Source organism: Heteronotia binoei, chromosome 10 (assembly GCF_032191835.1).
Source record: "Heteronotia binoei isolate CCM8104 ecotype False Entrance Well chromosome 10, APGP_CSIRO_Hbin_v1, whole genome shotgun sequence".
Lineage (NCBI taxonomy): Eukaryota > Metazoa > Chordata > Lepidosauria > Squamata > Gekkonidae > Heteronotia > Heteronotia binoei.
The window spans coordinates 79,399,445-79,419,556 of record NC_083232.1 but is presented as its reverse complement, the minus strand read 5'-3'; the positions used below and the strand labels follow the sequence as shown (position 1 = coordinate 79,419,556).

Sequence of the window (20,112 nt, the reverse complement as noted above, 5' to 3'; positions counted from 1 at the left end):
TAGAATCCGCCCTGAGCCCTTCATGGGAAAGGGCGGGCTATAAATATACAAAATTAAAAATAAAATAAAAGCAGTGTTGGGGTAAGTCCCGGCTGTGTCTGAGCAGAAAGTACACTGCATGCAAATTGTACTGTGAATTCAAGCTTCAGCCAAAGCCAAGGACAGTATTTTATAAGTAGGATTCCAAGCTCCAAGGGATGACAATGTGCTTTACAGTGTACAATAAGAAAAATTGTGAGATAGGAAGGATAGCGTATTATCACCCATATCTTTCAAAACAGAAGAGATCTTTGACAAAGTCATTCATTCAAACCCGAGCATTCACATATGAAAGCATATTGTCTTTAGGGAACATCCCAGGTGGGAAAAGAACTACCTGCAACACAGTTGTGTGCTTCCCCTCTGTCTTGTTGCTTAAAGAAAAGCATCTTCAGAAACCACAGGCAGTATTTATCAGGATTTTACTGGCAGTGTTTATGGCCCAGGCATGTTTTTCTTGTATTAGGAATGTACCCACATCAGAACTCAAAGTTAATTGCAACTGGCTGCATTTATGGTCAATTGAACTCCCGACAGATTGAAGAATACAGGAAGCCAGGGACTGGAAGAAATCTGCTGCTGATAGATCCACCTGGTGGGGGGAAAGCTAATGTAAACCCAGGGCTGGAATTCTAGCAGGCACTCCTTTGCATATTAGGCCACACACCCCTGATGTAGCCAATCCTCCAAGAGCTTACAAGGCTCTTTTTTGTAAGCTCTTGGAGGATTGGCTATAGCAGGAGTGTGTGTCCTAATATTCAAAGGAGTTCCTGCTAGAATTCCACCCGTGTAAACCTTTTTGCTCCTGAAGTCCAGGGGCACCTTTAAGACCAACAAAGTTTTATTCAAAGTATAAGCTTTCATGTGCAAGCACTCTAGACTCAAACTTTCTTCTGCTGCTTCAGAGCAACACAGTTACCCACCTGAATCCGTTTTGCTCCTTAGAATCACAGAATTGGAAGGGACAGGGTCATCTAGTCCAACCCCTTTTGTGAGTTTACTGAAGAATTTATTCTCAAGTGGTGGAAAGAACCTGCAGTTACACTGGAAAATAATTTGTTATATGCTCACCAGCATGGAATAGGGCAGGCTTTAGTTAATCAAATCTTTCTTTCATTGTAATCTCGTCCTAAATTTTAGCCCTTCTGAATCAACTATAGCCATCTTTATAAGAAGAAGACGACTGCAGATTTATACCCTGCCCTTCTCTCTGAATCAGAGACTCGAAGCAGCTTACAATCTCTTATATCTTCTCCCCCCACAACAGGCACCCTGTGAGGTGGGTAGGGCAGAGAGGGCTCTCACAGCAGCTGCCCTTTCAAGGACAACTCCTACAAGAGCCAAGGCCCTTCCAGCAGCTGCAAGTGGAGGAGCGGGGAATCAAACCCGGTTCTCCCAGATAAGAGTCTGCACACTTAACCACTACACCAAACGGGCTATAAAAGCTATACAGTGTGATCCTATATTGGATATGTCTTTCTCAGACCAGTGATTTCAGTAGACTTAGAAGGATGCTACTGTTTTTAGAATTGCACTTTGTTTGTGTCTGTGCCCCTTCTTTTATGTTCCTGGTGACCCCTGAAGGAACATGATCTATGTATTCTAGGCTTTGAGGCTTTGTATATAAGTGTCAATAACATTTGAAACCTGGGAGGGATGCACTGCATTGTGTGTGCCATGATGCCACTTCCTAGAGCTATCCAATGTCAATCTTGGTTTCACCCGGAAGTGCACATGATGCTGATTTTAAAAATTTACTCCTGGCTCTGCTCGGAGTGCTGGTGGGTAATGTAGGTTACAGGAGGCCTGGCAACCGTATCTGGAAAGAAGGAAAAGTTCTCAAATATCCCATACCCCATCACACAGACCACTTTCCCCATCACACATAATAAGCAGCTGGTACCATATAGAAATTTTACATCACTGTTTTAAAAAAATAGAGTGTTGTCATATTCATAAAAGCTATTTACACTGAAAAATGCTGCATGGATACACATTACAATGTCTAAAAGAAAGGACAAGCTTCAGACCTGGGGTTAACCTTGAAAGCTCAACTTCCTTCTGTGTAGAACATATATCGGCCACAAGGGTATAGAATGAATCATTGTCTACTTCCATGCCACCCCCAAATACATTGATTTCTGGATGCTAAAGGTTTTACGTTTCCTCTTGGAATCTCCACAGTCTTTGCAGTTGCCTTCTAAATATATTCTGGATTGGAGAGAACCTGCATCTCTTGTCCTTCTGTTTTGTCTCTGAAAGTTCCCAGGGTTCCTGATCTTCTTTGCCTAGGAAACATAAAAGATTACTATGAAGGTCACCACAAAAATCTCCCTAAGGAGGGCCTAGGGTGGGGAAGCACTAGTTCCTGCTGGGAATATATACATTGCTTATTCATTTCTTTTTAGATACTTATGCTCAATTTTTCTCCCCAGTGGGGACCCAAGGCATCCAGAAGTTTCATTTCTGCGGTGTGGTTGTTTTCACTGGTAGAACCTAACATAAAGCCAGGCTCTTATTTGGTAGAATTTTATCCATTTGACTGCTTGTGATAGAAATAGCCTTTTATTTATTTATTTTACTGGATGTCTACAGTTTGGCCAACGTAGTCTGATTAGTTCCATTCTCTCTTAGGGGACAAAACTGCTTCCATTTCTATAATCTGGTCAGTTTAGCAGGTCCAGTTCCATTCTCTTTTAAGCCCCCATATTTCACCTGTTTCATTGTAAGCAACCTGTCAGCGGTATATACACATGTTCCTGAGGGGACATGTCTTTTCATGAGGTAACCAGAGGGGTGTCATGTAAACAAGCAGGGAAAAAACTCCAGCCCTTTATCAGCAAAAGTCCTGAAAATCTCATTTGCTTGCTTTCCTATGATCAGCTAGCTCTCAGTCCATTTCCTTGCTGACTAAAGAACAGCTCTTGTTTGAGAGAATAAGCTTGCCGAGGAGGGACTTGTGAGATTCAAAAGAATATCCACAAGAAAATTTCCAGCTGGGACTGGATTACCATGGAGTAAGATTTCATATTTTCTTTCCCAAACAATGCTAGACTTCCAAGATGAGGAAATAATGATTCTTGGAGATATGGAGTACTGGACCCAAATAAAAACAGATCAAGGAATATTAAAGGTGGTGCATTACCTAAAAATGTATTTCAATACATGGAAATGCTGGGATTGGAAGACTCCTGGAGAACCAAACATCCAAAGGGTAGAGACTTTACCTTCTTTTCAGGCAGACACAAAACATATTCAAGAAGAGGCATGTGTTGGATATCAAAAGTTTGACAATGAATTCCAAAAAAGTAGAGATCCAACTGAAGATATTTGCAGACCAGAACCCCACAGAAGGGCCAAGAAGCTCCAGCTTGCTAGGGCCCAATGGGAGCGCTTGATCGAAGCTTCTAGGTCCAATGACAGTGGGAAATTTTGGGCTTTAATCTCTGGGGACCTGCAGGGGAAACCTTATTCTACAATAACAATTTCTTCCCAAGCCTGGCACTCATATTTTTAAAATCTTTTTGGAAACGATGGGGCAAATTTCCCCATTTCCCTTGAAACTGGCATCAATGAGCATCCTGAGTGGCCACCTGTGTCCCCGGAGGACATCATTACCCTGATTTCGCAATTTAAGCCTAAAAAGGCCCCCGGCCCCGACGCAGTCACCCCAGAGCTATTGAAGTACCACCCAGAATGGTGGGCTCCACCCCTGGCTGCCCTGTTTACTATAATAAATAACACTGGAATAATGCCCAGGACATGGACCAATGCAATCATTGTCCCTATTCATAAAAAGGGCAATCCTTCATTACCTGAGAACTATCGGCCGATTAGCCTTCTATCAGTTGTCGGCAAGCTTTATGCCAAACACCTTCTAGTGAAATTAGAAAGCTGGCTGACAACAAACAACAGAACAAATAGGGCCAGAACAAATAGGGTTTCGCCATGGTAAATCCACCCTTGACCACTGTGTCGTTTTATCTCACCTAGTTTCTAAATACAGTGGGAAATGTGGCAACAAACTCTTCGCTGCCTTTTTAGACCTCAAGGCGGCGTTTGACTCAATACCCAGAGAGTTGCTTTGGGTTAAGTTGGCCAGGATGAACATGGATCCCAGATTGCTTACCTTGATCAAAAAATTGTATACATGTACCACCTGTCAAGTTAAGTATAACCTTCAGGGAAATCTAACTTCCAAAATTCCAATTTGCAAGGGTGTGAAACAGGGCTGTATCCTTGCCCCAGCACTTTAAAATCTTTTTCTAAATGATCTTGCCCCTGTTTTATATGCAATCGATGGGCATGCCCCTAAAATTGCTCACCGTCATGTTCCCATCCTTTTATATGCGGATGATGCCGTCTTACTGTCATGTTCCCAAATTGGAATGAGGCGTCAATTATGCCAAGTTATGACCTATCTCAATAACAACGAGTTGTCCCTCAATTATGGGAAAACAAAGATTTTGGTCTTCTCTAGATCTTGGAAGCAACATTTATGGTCAGTCCAGGGAAACCCTATTGAACAGGTTAAAACTACCAAATATCTGGGGATTAATTTTTCCTACAATGGGAGCTGGGCAACCCATCGCAAGTGCGCTCTAACAGTGGCAAGAACTAGTGCCTTGGCTATTGACCTTTTTTTTATCTGAAAGGGAACCAATATGTCCCTATGTGTCACGGGCTGGGGCCAGGCCAGGCGAAGTCCAGGGCCAGTCCAAGGTCTGCAGCCGGGTAGCAAGGAGGGTCCAAAGCGCCAAAACCGAATCACATTCCAGGTATCGTAGGTCACAGGTTCAGAAGCCGAAGTCAGGGGGTCCAGAAGTCAATGCCAGAGTCAGCGGGTCCAGAAGCCGAAGTCAGAAGCTGAAGTGGATGCTAGAACGTCAGGTAAATGACTAGTTGCTTCCACAAAGCCTTCTCTCAAAGTCCACAGCTATATAGTCCTCTGCTGTCTGTTGAACATTTGGGCTAATTGCTGACTCAGAGGGCAGCCAGGATCCTGCTGAGACTCAAGCACCCTCACTCCTAGAAGGGCCAGAATCCTTTCAAAACTCAGGGCTCAGGGAGCGTCTTGCTCGTGAGCGTGCCGCCCTCCTCCGATCCCTGAGGTCCTGACGAAGGCGGTCACGCACACGAGCCACCCGAGAGGGCGAGGCAGGGGGGCTTGGATCTTCTCCAGCAGGAGGCAGGGGCACTGGTGCAGGTGGCAGGGACAAAGTTTCTTCTGCAGGCTCGTCTTCTTCTGCAGGGCCCCCAGCACCCATGACACTATGGCCCTAAGAGCTTTCAATGCGAAATCAAGCCCCCAACTCTTATATGGTGCTCCCATATGGATCAGCGCCTTCGATCACACCACCGAAGGCCTACAATCCCTTTTTTTGAGGAAAATACTGGGATTACCCAACTGTGTTCCTTATGCTGCAATTTGCATGGAAACTGGACTGTTGTTGCTGGAAACTCGTGCCTGGCTTTTGACCTTTAAGTTTTGGCTGCGCCTTTTATTTAACTCTGATCAGAACTCTTTCACCTTTTTGATGCTGATGGACCATCATGCATCCAAATGGTTGACCCTGATCCAAAAGAAAATTACATCCATAGGAATTTCCTTGGATGCATTTTATCTATCCTCTGCTCCTGCGGTATTCCAATCCATCAAACGCAGATTACTAGATATCCAGTTGCAACATCTAACTGAGGCAGCTCGGAAAACCTGCTCCCCAAGCTATTTGGGTTTATCCCTGACTCCTGGGTTTTTAGCTCCCTATTTCCTCTTTTTAACTGATCCTCACCAAAGAAGAGCTTTCATGCTGACCAGATTTAATGCACTCCCATCGGCCATCCTCTCCGGAAGATACCACAGAATCCCCCACAATCTTAGACGATGCCCTTGTAGCCAAGAGTCATCGAAATGGTCTCTCATGTTCTTTTGGACTGCCCTTTCTATAGCAGTCCACGAGCAAGATACTTAGATGCTCTGCTCTTTGACCATCAAGGCCTCTCTGTCTATGCTAAAGTTCGCTTTTTACTCCACGGGAAACACAACTTTGTCACCACTCACGTGGCTTGCTTTTTACAGGTTGCGATCCAAATCAGAGAGGCTTTTACTCATGCATAGCCCACAGCTATTTTATGTCATTTAACTTTTGCTGGTTTTTCTAAGGATTTTACTATATTTTATAGTGTTACTGTTGGTTTTAAAGTATACTGTACTCTTATATCAATGCCAATAAAGGTCTACTACTCCTCCTACTACTACAGAAGTAGTTTTGAAGTGGAATAGAGGATCAAGAAGAAGGTGGAGATTTAACTACAAGAACATGTAGTAAATAAGTGTTTAAAAAAAGATTTGGAAGAACCTTTTTAAACAAACAACACAGAAAGAATGTTTTTAGCTACAATTTGGAAAGTAAGTAAAGCTTTTATCAGAGGAATTCTACAAGCAGCTGCTGCTAAAAAAAGTGAGAAAAGATCAGAACAAACTAAGATAATAACAGATAAAATTCAGAGACTGGAATAAGAACTTTAAAAACAATCATAAAAAACATTAGCAGAGCTTAAACAAAAAAAAATTAGATATGTTAGAAGTAGAAGAAGTACAGAAAAAAACCTAGAACAAAGATACTTTGAACATACCAATAAACCTGACAGATATCTGGTGTATTGTCTCAGGAAGGTGTAAAGAAAGGAGATCAAATTGCATAAGCAGAAAAAGGAATATAGGAGCAATTTATCAGGGTTCTCTCAGGATTATACAAAAAGAAATTTATTTCAGAAGAAAGAATAAGAGAATATTTAAAAGACATCTTGATTGCAAAGTTTACATTGGAATATAGGAAAATATTAAATCAACCCCCCCCCCCCCCAGCAGTCTGTGAAATGGCTTTGAGGGGTAAAAAGGATTCTTGGTACTACAGAAGGGTTGGGGTCCCACTGTGCATAATACTGAGGGCCAGTCAGTATAAGAAGACCTTTACCAAAGGACCCCTGCCATTGTAAAAACTCTTTACTAGTTTTAAAGGCCTTTCCTTTCTTTCAAATGCAATGGCTTCCTGAAATAAATTCAAGTTTACTCTTTATCACAATAATGAGCCTTGGGAGTTTTCAGTCAATGCCTACTCTGCACAGGGCTGGTTCCACATTGTGAGAGGCCTTGGCGATAGAATGTTGTGGGCTCCTTCCTCTCTTCAGCCTATCACCAGGTCCCCTCTCTTGCTACCCTTCCCACTCAATGGTGCACATGCCTGTGCATCCTTCCTCCACTCCTTCATGAGCCCTCTCATCATCTGCACACACAAATGCCTGCACCAAACACATGCCCAAACACATCTGGTGATACTGTGCACTCTGCACTTCTGGGAGCATGGATGGTGAAGTGCTTGCAAGCAAGTTGGTGGGCAGCAGGGGAGGTATGTGGCCAGTGGGAATGGGCCCCACCAGAAGTCCTTGGCCACAGCACCTGCTCCACTTCAGGGTAGAGTTGCCAGCCCCCAGCTTCAAACGGGGGATTCCCTGCTTTGGGGAGTTTCTCCCTGGCCAGTGATGTCCCCATGTGATGTCCTTGATATGATGACATCACATGGAAGTGATGACATAATGCAGAACTGATGACATCATGCTGGGGACATCACACTGGGATGCTCTGGTTTGTGGGCAGAATTCTATGGTTTGAGGGCAATTTTAGCATAAAGTTTTGCCCTCAAACCAGAGCATCCTCACACGATGTCGCCATCATGATGATGTCTCTTCCGTGTGATGTCATTGCACTGGGGACATTGCTGTTTGAGGGCAGAGCCCTGCCCCCCTCCCAGAAGGCTCCCTCCCTCCCCCCCCCACCAGCCAGAAATAAGGGCCTGGAAACCCTACTTCGAGATATGTTGTTGCTGGCCACTCTGCACAACCACTCAGAGACATGTGTTCCAGACTGAAATACCCAGCAAACATTGGAATTCTAGCTTATGTTTTTTACAGTGTTCAGGTGACTGGAAGAACTAGGTAATGGCAGCCCACCAATATTTTTGTAAGGCTCTGAGAAATGCATGAGGGTGGAAGGCAGGTGCCTAGGGAGAAAGCTCTCTGTCCCATCCCCCACCCCTGCATGCCATGACACTGAAGTTAGAGAAAAAACACCTGAAAGACGAGCACACGGTGTTGCTAAAGATGCAGTATATGATGGGGTTGATGGCACTGTTCAAAGCTGGTAGGTTTTGTATAATCGCTGCAGCAAAGAAGCGTTCTTTGGTCTCGGGGAGGATGCTGAAGTTGTCCAGGATATCAAAGAGAAAGTAAGGACTCCAGCAGAGCACAAACGCTGCAAGAAATCAAGGAAGACTTTGAAACTTATTCCGGTTGTTTAATGGGATAAGTAGCCTTGGGAGATCTGAGCAACACCAGCTTGGCAACTATTGCAAATACCCTGTTTTCCTACACTAAAAAAGAGCGAGATAAAGGAATTGCTATTCCATCTTTAGAAAGGGATCCAAATTTTTGCAGCACAATTCTATGCAGAATTAGATGTGCAGAAACCAGCGGGTTTCATTTGTCACTAGTGGATGACATTTTAAGAAGAGTAACTGCCTCTTCAAGTGGACGGTAATGCATAAACAATGCCTAACAAATTACTTTGCTTAACCAAATTGCTTTGCATAAACAAATTACTTTGATTTCTGGTGAATGAGACACCAGGCTTGCTGGATCTGTGGGTACTTTTTGTATTTTAAAAACAGATAATAGGCGTTCAGGTTGGGGATTGGCTGCCATGAGAGCTAGGGTCAGTCACAGAATGTTGCCAAGTGTCATCCTGTGATGGAGGCAGCTCTTTCCTAATGGGCGCTCTCTGAAGACACAAAGGTGACTGCTTCTAGGGTTCTGAAGCACCTGCTGGTGCAATGAGATGAAGGAAAGCCAGTATTGGCTCCTCACTTTGGGGGAAGAAGGAAGTGTACAACAGGAAACACACTGGCAAGCACCATGTTGTACACGGGCACTACCTTAGAGTCCTGGTGTTAGAGGAAGAGCTCTTTTGTTGGAGGAAGGGGTTGTTCTTCTCAAAGAAGATTCCTCATAATGAATAGAAAGTGTCTTCTAACAAGATTCCTCTCTTGGCAGCAAAAGACCATTGGCTCCATCTATAGTCTCAGGGGTGATCTGAAGACACATGCATTTAATTGCTTTAAACAGGGCTTTGTTACTACTCAAGTGATGATATGAAGAATTGCTGGAGAGACTGGCCAGTTGAAATACATGCACCCACATCAAACCTTACTCTTTTAAGCCGGAATTTTTATACAGAAGCCAAAAGTCTTGGGTTTGAAATGGGTTTGTACCTCACTGTTTTCACCTTAGCAACCTGATCCAATGCATGTATCTTTGTAGGTCCCACAAGGTTCCTTTTGAGACAATTTTTGGAGAAAGGCTAGGTTAAAAATTGTATTGTAAATAATACTAAAATTGCTGAGGATTTTAACCTAAGGCTGTGACAATACAAAGGTTCTGGGATGGATCCAGACTAAATTTCCTGTTTGCAGAATAGAAATTTCTTGTCTTTTACTTCTCACTGCAGCCCATTTATCTTTATGGGGAACAGCATGGTGGCGTCTGCAGTGAGAGAAGGATAATTACCAATTTAGTCTGAAACCAACCATTAGTATGGATTGCTTTCAAATGAATAATTAATGTAACAAAAATCGCACAATAGAAAAAAATGTGAAGGATTTTAATTAAAGTAAATTCATTTAACTGAGGCATATAGAGACCTCTGCTTGTTTTGAGGAATGACAGTAACACAGAACCTGGATACAGATGCATATCATTCATTTCATTAAATCTGATTAACATTACAGTAGATAACTCCAATTAAAATCTCATTGTAACCCACTATTAATTTTACCAATTTACATAGATTAAATTCAACTAACACTTTCCAAATTAATTAAACTCTTTATATGCAGGAGGCTGTTGGTTTAATAAGGCTTCCCCTGTATATTGGCGACTTGCTGAAAAGGATTTATACAGTATTATGCAATATGGAGAGCCAGTTTGGTGCAGTGGTTAAGTGTGTGGACTCTTATCTGGGAGAACCGGGTTTGATTCCCCACTCCTCCACTTGCACCTGCTAGCATGGCCTTGGGTCTGCCATAGCTCTGGCAGAGGTTGTCCTTGAAAGGGCAGCCGCTGTGAGAGCCCTCTCCAGCCCCACCCACCTTACAGGGTGCCTGTTGTGGGGGAGGAAGGTAAAGGAGATTGTGAGCCACTCTGAGACTCTTCAGAGTGGAGGGCGGGATATAAATCCAATATCTTCTTCTTCTTCTAAAACATCCATGCACCTTTGCTGCTCCAAAGTGGAGATATATGGATACTGTCCATTTTCTTGAGGGTTTTTTGTTGTTTATTTTCATATGTTGTAGTGAGACCTTTCAATCTATTTTTTGTTGCTGATTTTTAAAACATAGGGGTTTTTTACATTATGGGCCGCTGCTATGCTATGCACCTTTTCTATGCAACTAATGCAGAAATAATTTAAAATCCAAGATCATATCTATCTGAACAACAGTGTTCTGAGCATTGCTCAACTCAGTGATGTCAAGATACGGGAAAATTCACATAGGAGGAGACATTCATGTGAGTATGCTCAGTCCAAACACTGTAACATTATATACTGATAATCTTTCAATCAAGACAATAGGCACATCATTAAAAAGACCATAGATTAGATATTGCTTTAGCTATTGATTTATCTAAATGGGTTAAAATAGAAGCAAAGGGATTTGTGCATTTGGCATGTTCAAGAAGCTAATTAAATGGGTAATATCTGCTCAGCGTGGAGTTCAAGTGAAAACAAGAAGGCTAGGGGTGCTCAAACATCTGCTGCCTTGGCTTGCATCCTATTTGCTGGTTGCAAAAAGAGACCTGATTTTTTAATTACTGATTCAATAGCTTGCCCATCTGTTTGTAGGCGTTTGGCAGGATGTTGCCCTGTATTCTTTAGGAACCGATCAATAAGTGCAACTGGCTTTTTGTGCATGCACATTCTCACACAACTCAATTGAGTTCTACTACCTCTCCATTCTTGTTGCATAACTCCTCCGCTCAGCAGGCAATTGTTTAGGTAATTAGATTGCTCACACATGAACACACATGGAGCTGCCTTATGCCGAATCAGACCCATGGTCCATCAATGTTAGCACTGTCTACTCAGACTGGCAGCTGGTCTCTGGGGTCTCAGGTGGAGGTCTTTCCCATCAGCTTCTGCTAGATCTTTTCTCTGGAGATACCAGGGAATGAGCCTGGGACCTTTTGCATGCCAAGCAGATGTTCTGCCACCAAGCCACAATCCCTCCCAAATCATATAAAACCAAGTAACAAGAGCTCCTTTGTATATCAGGCCACAAACCCCTAATGTAGCCAATCCTTCAAGAGTATACAGGGCTACTGTAAACTTTTTTTGTAACAAGAGCTCCTTTGCATATCAGGCCACACACCCCTAATGTAGCCAATCCTTCAAGAGCATACAGGGCTACTGTAAACTGTTGGAGGATTGGCTACATCATGGGTGTGTGGCCTGTCAGGGTCCCCCTTCTCCGCATGATGATGCCATGGCTGTCACCCCCTTTGGCCCCTAGTGGCCCCCAGAGGTCTCAGAATGGGGAGGGGAGGTTGGGTTACTTCACCCGTAACACTCCTGTCCCTCCTGAGGCTCAACGATGATGGCTATCTCTCTCTCTCTGGGAATGGGCAGCCTCTCCATCTCATGTGCCTCTCTTTCTCCTCCTCCTCAACCTCCTTCCCTGCTTCCCTTTTATTCCCTTCCACAGTCTCCCTCTGGCCCGGCCACCTCCACCCTCCTTGGCCCCACCCTCATTCTTAGGCTCAGACATGGGGGGTGGGGCTGCTTGGACTCCGCCACCTGCCCCCGGGGTGTGGAAGGGCCGTGGAACAGCTCAGGACATGGCCCCCTCTTTTTTTTCAAGGGGCCTGGGCTGGCTGGTGGTGCAGCAGCTTTGGGCAGTCCTCCCACAGCTCACTGAGCTCCACCCCATGGGCAAGGCTGTGCCCGACCCAAACCTTGGGCAGCAGCCCCAGGCTGCTTGGTCTGGCAGCTGGCGGCGGGGTCTGCGGAGACCCTCCCTAGCTCCCCCTGGTAGGTGAGGTGCGTTGGGGGCTGGGTGGTGTCTGTTGAGGTGTTGGGTGGTGTGGGTGCAGCCTCTGCCTTGGCCCTGGGGGCGGGGCCCGGAGGCTTGCCGAGACAGGCCTAATATGCAAAGGAGCTCCTGCTACAAAAAAAAGAGCCCTGCATAAAACTCTCATATCATATAAATCAATAATCAATAAATGCTTTGTTTCAATAAAACCCTACCCTTCAACGTTCAGCTAAGCAGTCCTTAGCGATGCTAACGACTGTTGCTCATTGGCAGTGTCTTTGGGTATGAGCAGTTTTGGGAAAACTCAATGGAAACCAATTTAGTAGGTCTTTGGGGCTGCTCAGTACAAACCAAACAGATTTGAGTAATTAGTGCACATCTGAGCACCACCTTTGAGCACATAGTAAATTTAACAGTTGAAAGTGTTCACGCTGAAACTGCCAGCACTCCAAAGAAATTAAAGTGAGCCTTGAGGCACAATCACATGGAGGGACAGAAGTTCCCCTTTCACAAAAGTTTTCTTTAGTGGCTTTTAAAAGCAGCAAACAGTCCAGGCATCTGGAAAGAGCACAGAAAAATGACCCTGCTGCACAGGAAAGCAGAATACACAGCTGCTATTATTATTATTATTGTTGTCAAACAGTTATGGCAGAAATGACAAGATTGATAGTGTGGGCAAGCAGAGAATCTAAGAGCATGGGGCTAAGGAGGGAAGTTCTCATTGTTGCAAAAAGTGGGCTCCTCTACAGCACACCTGGCTAAACACAGGAGCTTCGTGATGCTACCTCTCAATTGCAAGTCAGTAGAAGCACCTCTTCACCTTGTGCATTCATGCTTCTTTGGGTTGTAAGTGCAGGAGGACACTCACACAGAGAGAAGTCTAAACAACAGATGGGAGGACAAAATAGTCCCTTCATTATACTTCTTTAGGCTTCAGATGCCTGGCATCTGTGCCAGTGTTCAGGAGCCCTCCCATGAGATCAATGGAAAAGTAAAACCTTCTGCAGGCTGTCTGAAGAACAGGCCGACCTATCATCGGGCCCACTCTTCCTAGATGTATTGCTAACCACTGTCACTTACCAAGAATGATTACCACGCTGTACTTGATAGCTTTGATTTTAGCCTTTGATATGAGTCCCCGATGGGTGTAACTTGCACAGAATTTGCCATCTGCAAACAGAAGAGAAATTAAAATTTGTGTGAGTGTGTGTCTAAACTGCCGTCAAGTCTGTCTCAGCTAACTTTTGTTGACCTCAGTAAGCAGCTTTCAAAGCAAGTGAAACGTAGTGGTGGTTTGCCATTGCCGTCCCCTGCAGAGTCTTCCTTAGTGATCTCCCTTCCCAGTACTTGCTCTGCTTAGCTTCTGAGATCTGATAAGACTGGGCTGCACCATGCTGCCTTCCCTCCCTAAAAATTTAGATAAATTTGTTGAAATGCAGAGTCTTGCTCACCCACTCTTCAAGTTTGATCAAATTGCCTGAGGGTTTTTGTTGTAAGAGTTTTCGCCACAGGGGGGATTCCATTCCAGCAATTTAATAATTCATTTCGGAACAAACCCCTTTCAAAAAAATCACTGAGCAATTTATTAATAAGGCCGATTATTTTCCTCATTTAACATGCATCCCATTATTTATCCTCTTGCTTATTGGGGGAGACCTACAGGCAGCTCTAAGATGTGGCTTGCAAAGAACTACCATGAAGCAAAAGCAGTTCAGCTACCTGTTGTTGTTGATGATGATATTGGATTTATATTCCGCCCTCCACTTCGAATCTCAGAGTGGCTCACAATCTCCTTCATCTTTCTCCCCCACAACAGACACCCTGTGAGGTGGGTGGGGCTGGAGAGGGCTCTCACAGCAGCTGCCCTTTCAAGGACAACCTCTGCCAGAGCTATGGCTGACCCAAGGCCATGCTAGCAGGTGCAAGTGGAGGAGTGGGGAATCAAACCTGGTTCTCCCAGATAAGAGTCCGCACACTTAACTACTACACAACAACAACAACAACAACAAATTTTATTTGTATCCCGCCCTCCCCGCCGGAGCAGGCTCAGGGCGGCTAACAACATGGTTCAGAGTTAAATTATACAAGTGAATAAAACTACATTAAACATTATCAGCATTTAATTAAAATCTGGTTAAGCTTTAAAATTAAATTAATTTTTAAAAGTGCTAGTGCTATGTTTACTTTTTCTGATGGCGGTTTCCTTCGCAATTTCCATTTCGATCAGGGAAAGCCAGTCTGAAGAGGAAGGTCTTGCAGGCCCTGCGGAACTGTTCTAGGTCCCGCAGGGCCCGCATTTCCTCTGGAAGTTGGTTCCATAGGCTCGGGGCTACAGAGGAGAAGGCCCGGTTACGGGTGCTTTGCAGCTTCACCTCTCTCGGTCCGGGGACAGTCAGCAGGTTTTTCCCGGCTGACCTCAGTGCTCTCTGGGGTTCATATGAGGAGAGACGGTCCCTAAGGTAGACAGGTCCTCGACCATATAGGGCTTTAAAGGTAATGACCAGCACTTTGTAACGAACCCGGTATGTAACTGGCAGCCAGTGCAGTTCGCGCAGCCCAGGCTGTATGTGCTCCCATTTAGGGAGTCCCAGCAACAGTCTAGCCGCTGCGTTCTGCACCAGTTGCAGCTTCCGGGTTCGGCACAGAGGCAGCCCCATGTAGAGGGCATTACAGTAATCCAGTCTCGAGGTGACCGTTGCATGAAGCACCATTGCCAGATCTTGGCGCTCTAGGGAGGGAGCCAACTGCTTTGCCCGCCTTAGATGGAAGAAGGCTGACTTGGCAGTGGCTGCAATCTGGGCCTCCATTGATAATGCAGGCTCCAGTAAAACTCCCAGGCTCTTAACTCGGTGCGCCGCTTTCAACGGCGCCCCGTCGAAGACCGGGAGAAGTATTTCCCCTCCCCGAGCGCCCCGACCCAGACAAAGGACTTCTGTCTTCGCTGGATTCAGTTTCAGCCCGCTCTTCCTCAACCAGGTTGCCAAATCCTGCAGGGCCCGGTCTAAATTCTCTGGGACGCAGTCAGGCCGGCCGCCCATACACCAAACTGGAAGGCAAAACCAGCTCCCCAGCCAGGAGAATAGTGAGCTGAGAGGCCTCAGGGGAGTAGGCAATACCACAGGGGATGCCTGGCCAATGGCTCTGCATTGAGGGGCCCTTTTGATGCTTCCAGAACCACGTGGTCTTATCTCAGCTTGGTTCTGGCTGGCAGCAGACCTCCAGACTAGCATCCCCCAGTGCTCCCTCTAGTAAAAATCCTAGATACGGGATGTGTTCACAGTGAGCTGAGAATGAACATACCAAACATTCCCCAGTGGATGCTCAATGGTGGGCAATCTGTTTTTGATCTGGTGTTTTTCCTGCAGAACTCCTAGAAAACTTCCCAAGAACCCAAATCCCTTCAAAGCTTGGAAACTGAGCTCCCACCCCCACAAAATAATTTGAACACTCCTATTTGGCATTACAGTCTTTTTTGGTTGCAGCATTGAACAGATAGAAATGGCTAGCTGATAGACTAGAAATGTAAAGAGGAATAAAGCATTTTAACACCAATTTCAGAAACTTCACAAAAGTACAAAATGTAAATGGGAAATGGGAAACACTATCCTATATTGACTACTGGTGAATCTAGTTTGGTTGTGATGTCTGAAAGTGCTGTCAAGCAGGGCCGGTCCGAGCCCTTCTGGTGCCCAAGGCAGCACAGTTCTGGCCCTGCCCCGAGTTCCCGGGCCTGCCGCTTACTCATGAATAGACCCGCGAATCAGCGAGGAAAAGGCAGGACAGGTGAGTGGAGGAGGAGGTAGGATGGGCGGGAGGATGAAGGCAATCAGCGAGGAGGAGGCGAGACAGGCAAGCAGAGGACAAGAAGGGATGGGGAGGAGGTGGGACATCTGGGAGGATGAAGGGAATTGGCGGGAAGGAGACAGGGCAGGCAAGCGGAGGACGAAAAGGGACGGGTGAGAGGATGAAGGGAATCAGGGAGGAGGCAGGGCGGGCGAGTGGAGGATAAGAAGAGGCAAGCAAGGAGGAGAGGAACGGGCAGATGGGCAGAGGAAGAGGCAAACTAGTGCTTTGTCTATGGGATGGGGAGGGCCAAATTCGGTGTACCACCATTCTGGCACCCTAGGCAACCACCTAGTTTGCCTAGTGGAAGGGCCGGCTGTGCTGGCAAGTCACAGCTGATTTATGGTGACCCCACAGGATTTTCAAGAGGTGGCTTGCCATGGCCTGCCTCCAGGTCACGACCCTGGTTAGAGGTCTCCCATCCAAATACTGGCCAGGGTCATCCCTACTTATCTTCTAAGATCTGATGAGATCAGGCTTCTCTGGTCAGGGCAGTTTGATTGTGGGGAACTAATATTATGGATGAGCTTCAGCCTATCTGGGCTTAGATTATCTGTATGATTATGTGATCAAACCAGACTGAGGGTGTTACTAAAAAGATTTAGACAAAGCACTGCTCTGCATGAGAGAACGTATGGGGCACAAAGGAAAAGAAATGGTAGAAATCAGCTTAATCTTAGCCCTTTTCAGGTGCTACATCCACACATGCCAGGAGCCTCCGTCAGCATGCACACATTTTCCCAGTGATCATGTTGTGTGAACAGGGGAACAGTGCATATTCTGTATACATGTATTGCTTTGGTATAGTTGAACTGACCAGTGGGTTTTTCACAGCTCTGGTTCACACATATGGAAGCTCTACATGCATGAAAATAAGTGTGTTTCCCTGTTCAGAGAACTTGGCAATTGCACATATTGGAAGCATTACAAGCAGCTCTTGCACCCGGCCTGTGCAGTTGTCAGGCCCCCAGTACACATGGATATACTATCTGAAAAGGGACTCTTAAATCCCTCAGATGTATCCACAAAGGTATATTTGTTTTTCCCCCCTGGTTTCTCAGATAATTGCTGTATTTTTCTGTTTTAATATTAACCAGGATTTATTTGGTTGAAAGCTACTTCAGCAATGGAATGTGTTTCATTTTAGAAGCAACAGTCAACATTTATCTCTGCTTTAGACAATGGAGGCCATGAAAACTCAAATGTGATCAAAGCAATTAGAATAATTACATTGGCTGCCCTTTGATCATCCATTTCCTGTTATTATTTCTTAGTTCTCTTATTATTTCCTGTTAAGATTAATGAGATCCAACCTAATAAACACTGTTTGATCACATTGTCAGTGCTTCTCTAGTCTCCTGTAGACTAGAGCAAGTAATGGCCTTGGTGATAATTGTACTCTGCTGTCTTTCACTGCAATGAGCTTTAAGGCTTGAAGGAATGCCTCGAGCCTGGGAAAGAATAGCTATTGTAAAGAGGATTAAGTCAGGTTTCAAACCAGTGAAAATTCCTCCCTGGCACTCTCCAGCCATTGACCTTTTTTTTATGTCCCACCTTCTCCTTGTGGTTCAAGGCAGCTTGCAGTTCCATTATACAAAACACAAAGCCCCTAATTCTCCTAAGAAAATGCCTGTAGCTTAAATTACATTTAAAGTCCTAGCAAAATACAGCAGACCCAAATCCAAACATTTCTTTAGGTGCTCCAAATGGCTTCTGTGCTCCTGGAAGAATTTTAGCCATTTAAAAACATAGTAAATCACAAATGACTTTCATAACTTCTTGTTAGTTTGAAAAATGGCTTGCTATGCAACTCCGGGAATTATTATTTGAGAAACACAAGTCCAACACTTCCTTAGGTGATAGATCAAGATGGGAAGTTCTCTTAGTCTGTCTGCAGAAGTAGAAAAGACTTTCTGTGGGTGAGGGCTGCTTGCTCCTGTTATCCTCAGATAAGTTTTGAAGGAAGGAGCAGTGAAACACAGCTGGAGCTTCAGAAGGGTTGGCAGGATTGGTGGGGTGGTGCTCGGCTCTCTCTTGAGGGTGTCATGATGGGACAAAGCTTGAAAACAGGCTCAAAAATAAAATGATTTCTAATTTGGGTTGTGTGGATGGGTGGGTGGGTGGGTAGATAGACAGACAGACAGATCGATGATAGATAGATGATAGGTAGATAGGTAGATAGGTAGATAGATGATAGATAGATAGATGATAGATAGATAAAAAGTTAACCCAAGCCCATTCTAAATCAAAGTAAATCCTGTATAAAACTTCAAATAGATGGTGGATCTATATCCCCTAGATGAGATATGGGCTGCATTTGCCAAGTTTGTATTTGTTCCTTTGAATTAGCTGACATTCTCTTAGGTTTTGGGCAAGTAACAACTGCATAAAAGCATCAGTCATACTTAAATCTGTAATTCTTGGCTGGTTGGCAAAACATTACTGTAATATACTTTGGATTTATGCAATTCTTGCTGGAGGGGGGACAAAATGCTTTGAAGAAGAACTGCATAAATCCAAATGAAGATTCTGCTTAATTCATCCTGAATCTTACATAATACTAGTTCCATTCTGATCTTCAAAAGTGCAGAAATCTAAATGTATGTGTGGGGGCATTGGGACAGAACTGACTATCCCCATCAGTAGCCTTTACAAATTCACTGAGATATTTGCACAGACCTGCATATATATATACAACTGTACAGAGACAGATTCTCTATGCATGAGTGGACTTTTATTAACAGGTCCAAGATTCCCAGTTGTTCAACCACCGTACACATATAAGCAGAATTTCCCCTGAACAAATGGTAGGCTCATTCCAATACCATGCAATAGTTCAGCCTTCCCTGCTTCCGAAGGTCTGAATACAACTCAGAAATGCTTTCAAAACAGTATCAGAACTCGGTCTTCAAGTCACTTACCAGAACAGTTAGATACAATCACAGCATGAGCTCTGCTCTTAACCCATATAGTTCGAATCACAATGAAGTAAATAACACTACAAGTGGGAGAGAGAACAGAGGAACAAACAACTTGAAATAGTTTTAGATGGGATACACCTAAGAGCTGTAACCATTGCATTCACAGCTTGTCAATACAAGATTTTAACAACTGTGATCTTTTGCATGCAGATGCAGTTGAAGTTAATATCACGTAAATTTTGATTTAAGCTATGTAGTACCACAAATTTTTAACCAGAAAATTTCCTGAACATTTCCCCCCTGCATTATCTGCAGCACAGAAGGCTGGAAGGAGTCTGGAAGCCAAACAAAAAGGTTCTCTTGTCTCCTCCACCATACAGGTGAGGACAACAGAAGAAGGATGCCAAAAAAGAGTTTCAATATAGATATGAAATCTTGAAATCTTGCAGAGTACTTCTTGCAGAGTACTTCTTTAGCCTTAAGGGAAATTGCCACATAAAACAATAATAGAATATGAGTTAGAACCTACATTTTGAAAAGCCAGAGATGCAGGAGGCGAAAAGGCCATAATAACACCCCAGAATCTCATCAGGTTGAAGGTCCACAATATAGAAGTTCCTATTGCCTAAGGTCAATGAACAAAGAACATTGTGCTCTTCTAACATTTTATCTTTGACTGAGTCTAAAAGGAAACCAATTTTCTTATCTAAGGACTGACACAAAGAGGACCAGTGTTGCGGGTGCTACCTTTTGTTTTGCATAAAACTTGTGTGAGAGAGAAGGGTATATATGAAGAACCGCTGCTTGAAAGAGCCAATTAGTTTCATGTTCCTGCATTTGATTGTACAATGGCCACTTTTAAAGGCATAGATAGTTTAATAGAAATGGAACAGAAAACTTTGACAAATGGAATGTTGTAATAAGCACAGTTTCTACCAGAAAAATGACTTTCATGGAAGCATTTCAAGATCATTGATGGCAGGTAGCAGATACTTGGGAGCTTAGACAGAAAGCGGATGCTTTCAGACATGAAAGTTACCAAATCTCTGTTGAGAAGCAAGTCTTTAATACTCTTTGAATCCATGCAACCTCGCCACAGACTATTCAGTGAAAGACCCCAGAACACCAATTTAATTAAAAAAGGTAAAAAAGACAGCACAGCAGGCTTC

General features: G+C 44.2%; 1 protein-coding gene across 1 annotated transcript in view; it reads right to left on the bottom strand.

The window, feature by feature from the left end:
* Window positions 1-1,946: 1,946 nt before the first annotated feature.
* The window catches only part of NPSR1 (neuropeptide S receptor 1), a 112,873-nt gene continuing 94,707 nt past the window's right edge, over window positions 1,947-20,112 (bottom strand). The window contains exons 6-9 of the mRNA XM_060248149.1: window positions 18,944-19,020; window positions 13,260-13,349; window positions 8,170-8,350; window positions 1,947-2,327 (exon numbers count right to left, since the gene is read on the bottom strand). Coding sequence (XP_060104132.1) covers window positions 2,240-2,327; window positions 8,170-8,350; window positions 13,260-13,349; window positions 18,944-19,020 — 436 coding nt within the window. The 3' untranslated portion in view covers window positions 1,947-2,239. The remainder of the gene's footprint in view (window positions 2,328-8,169; window positions 8,351-13,259; window positions 13,350-18,943; window positions 19,021-20,112) is intronic.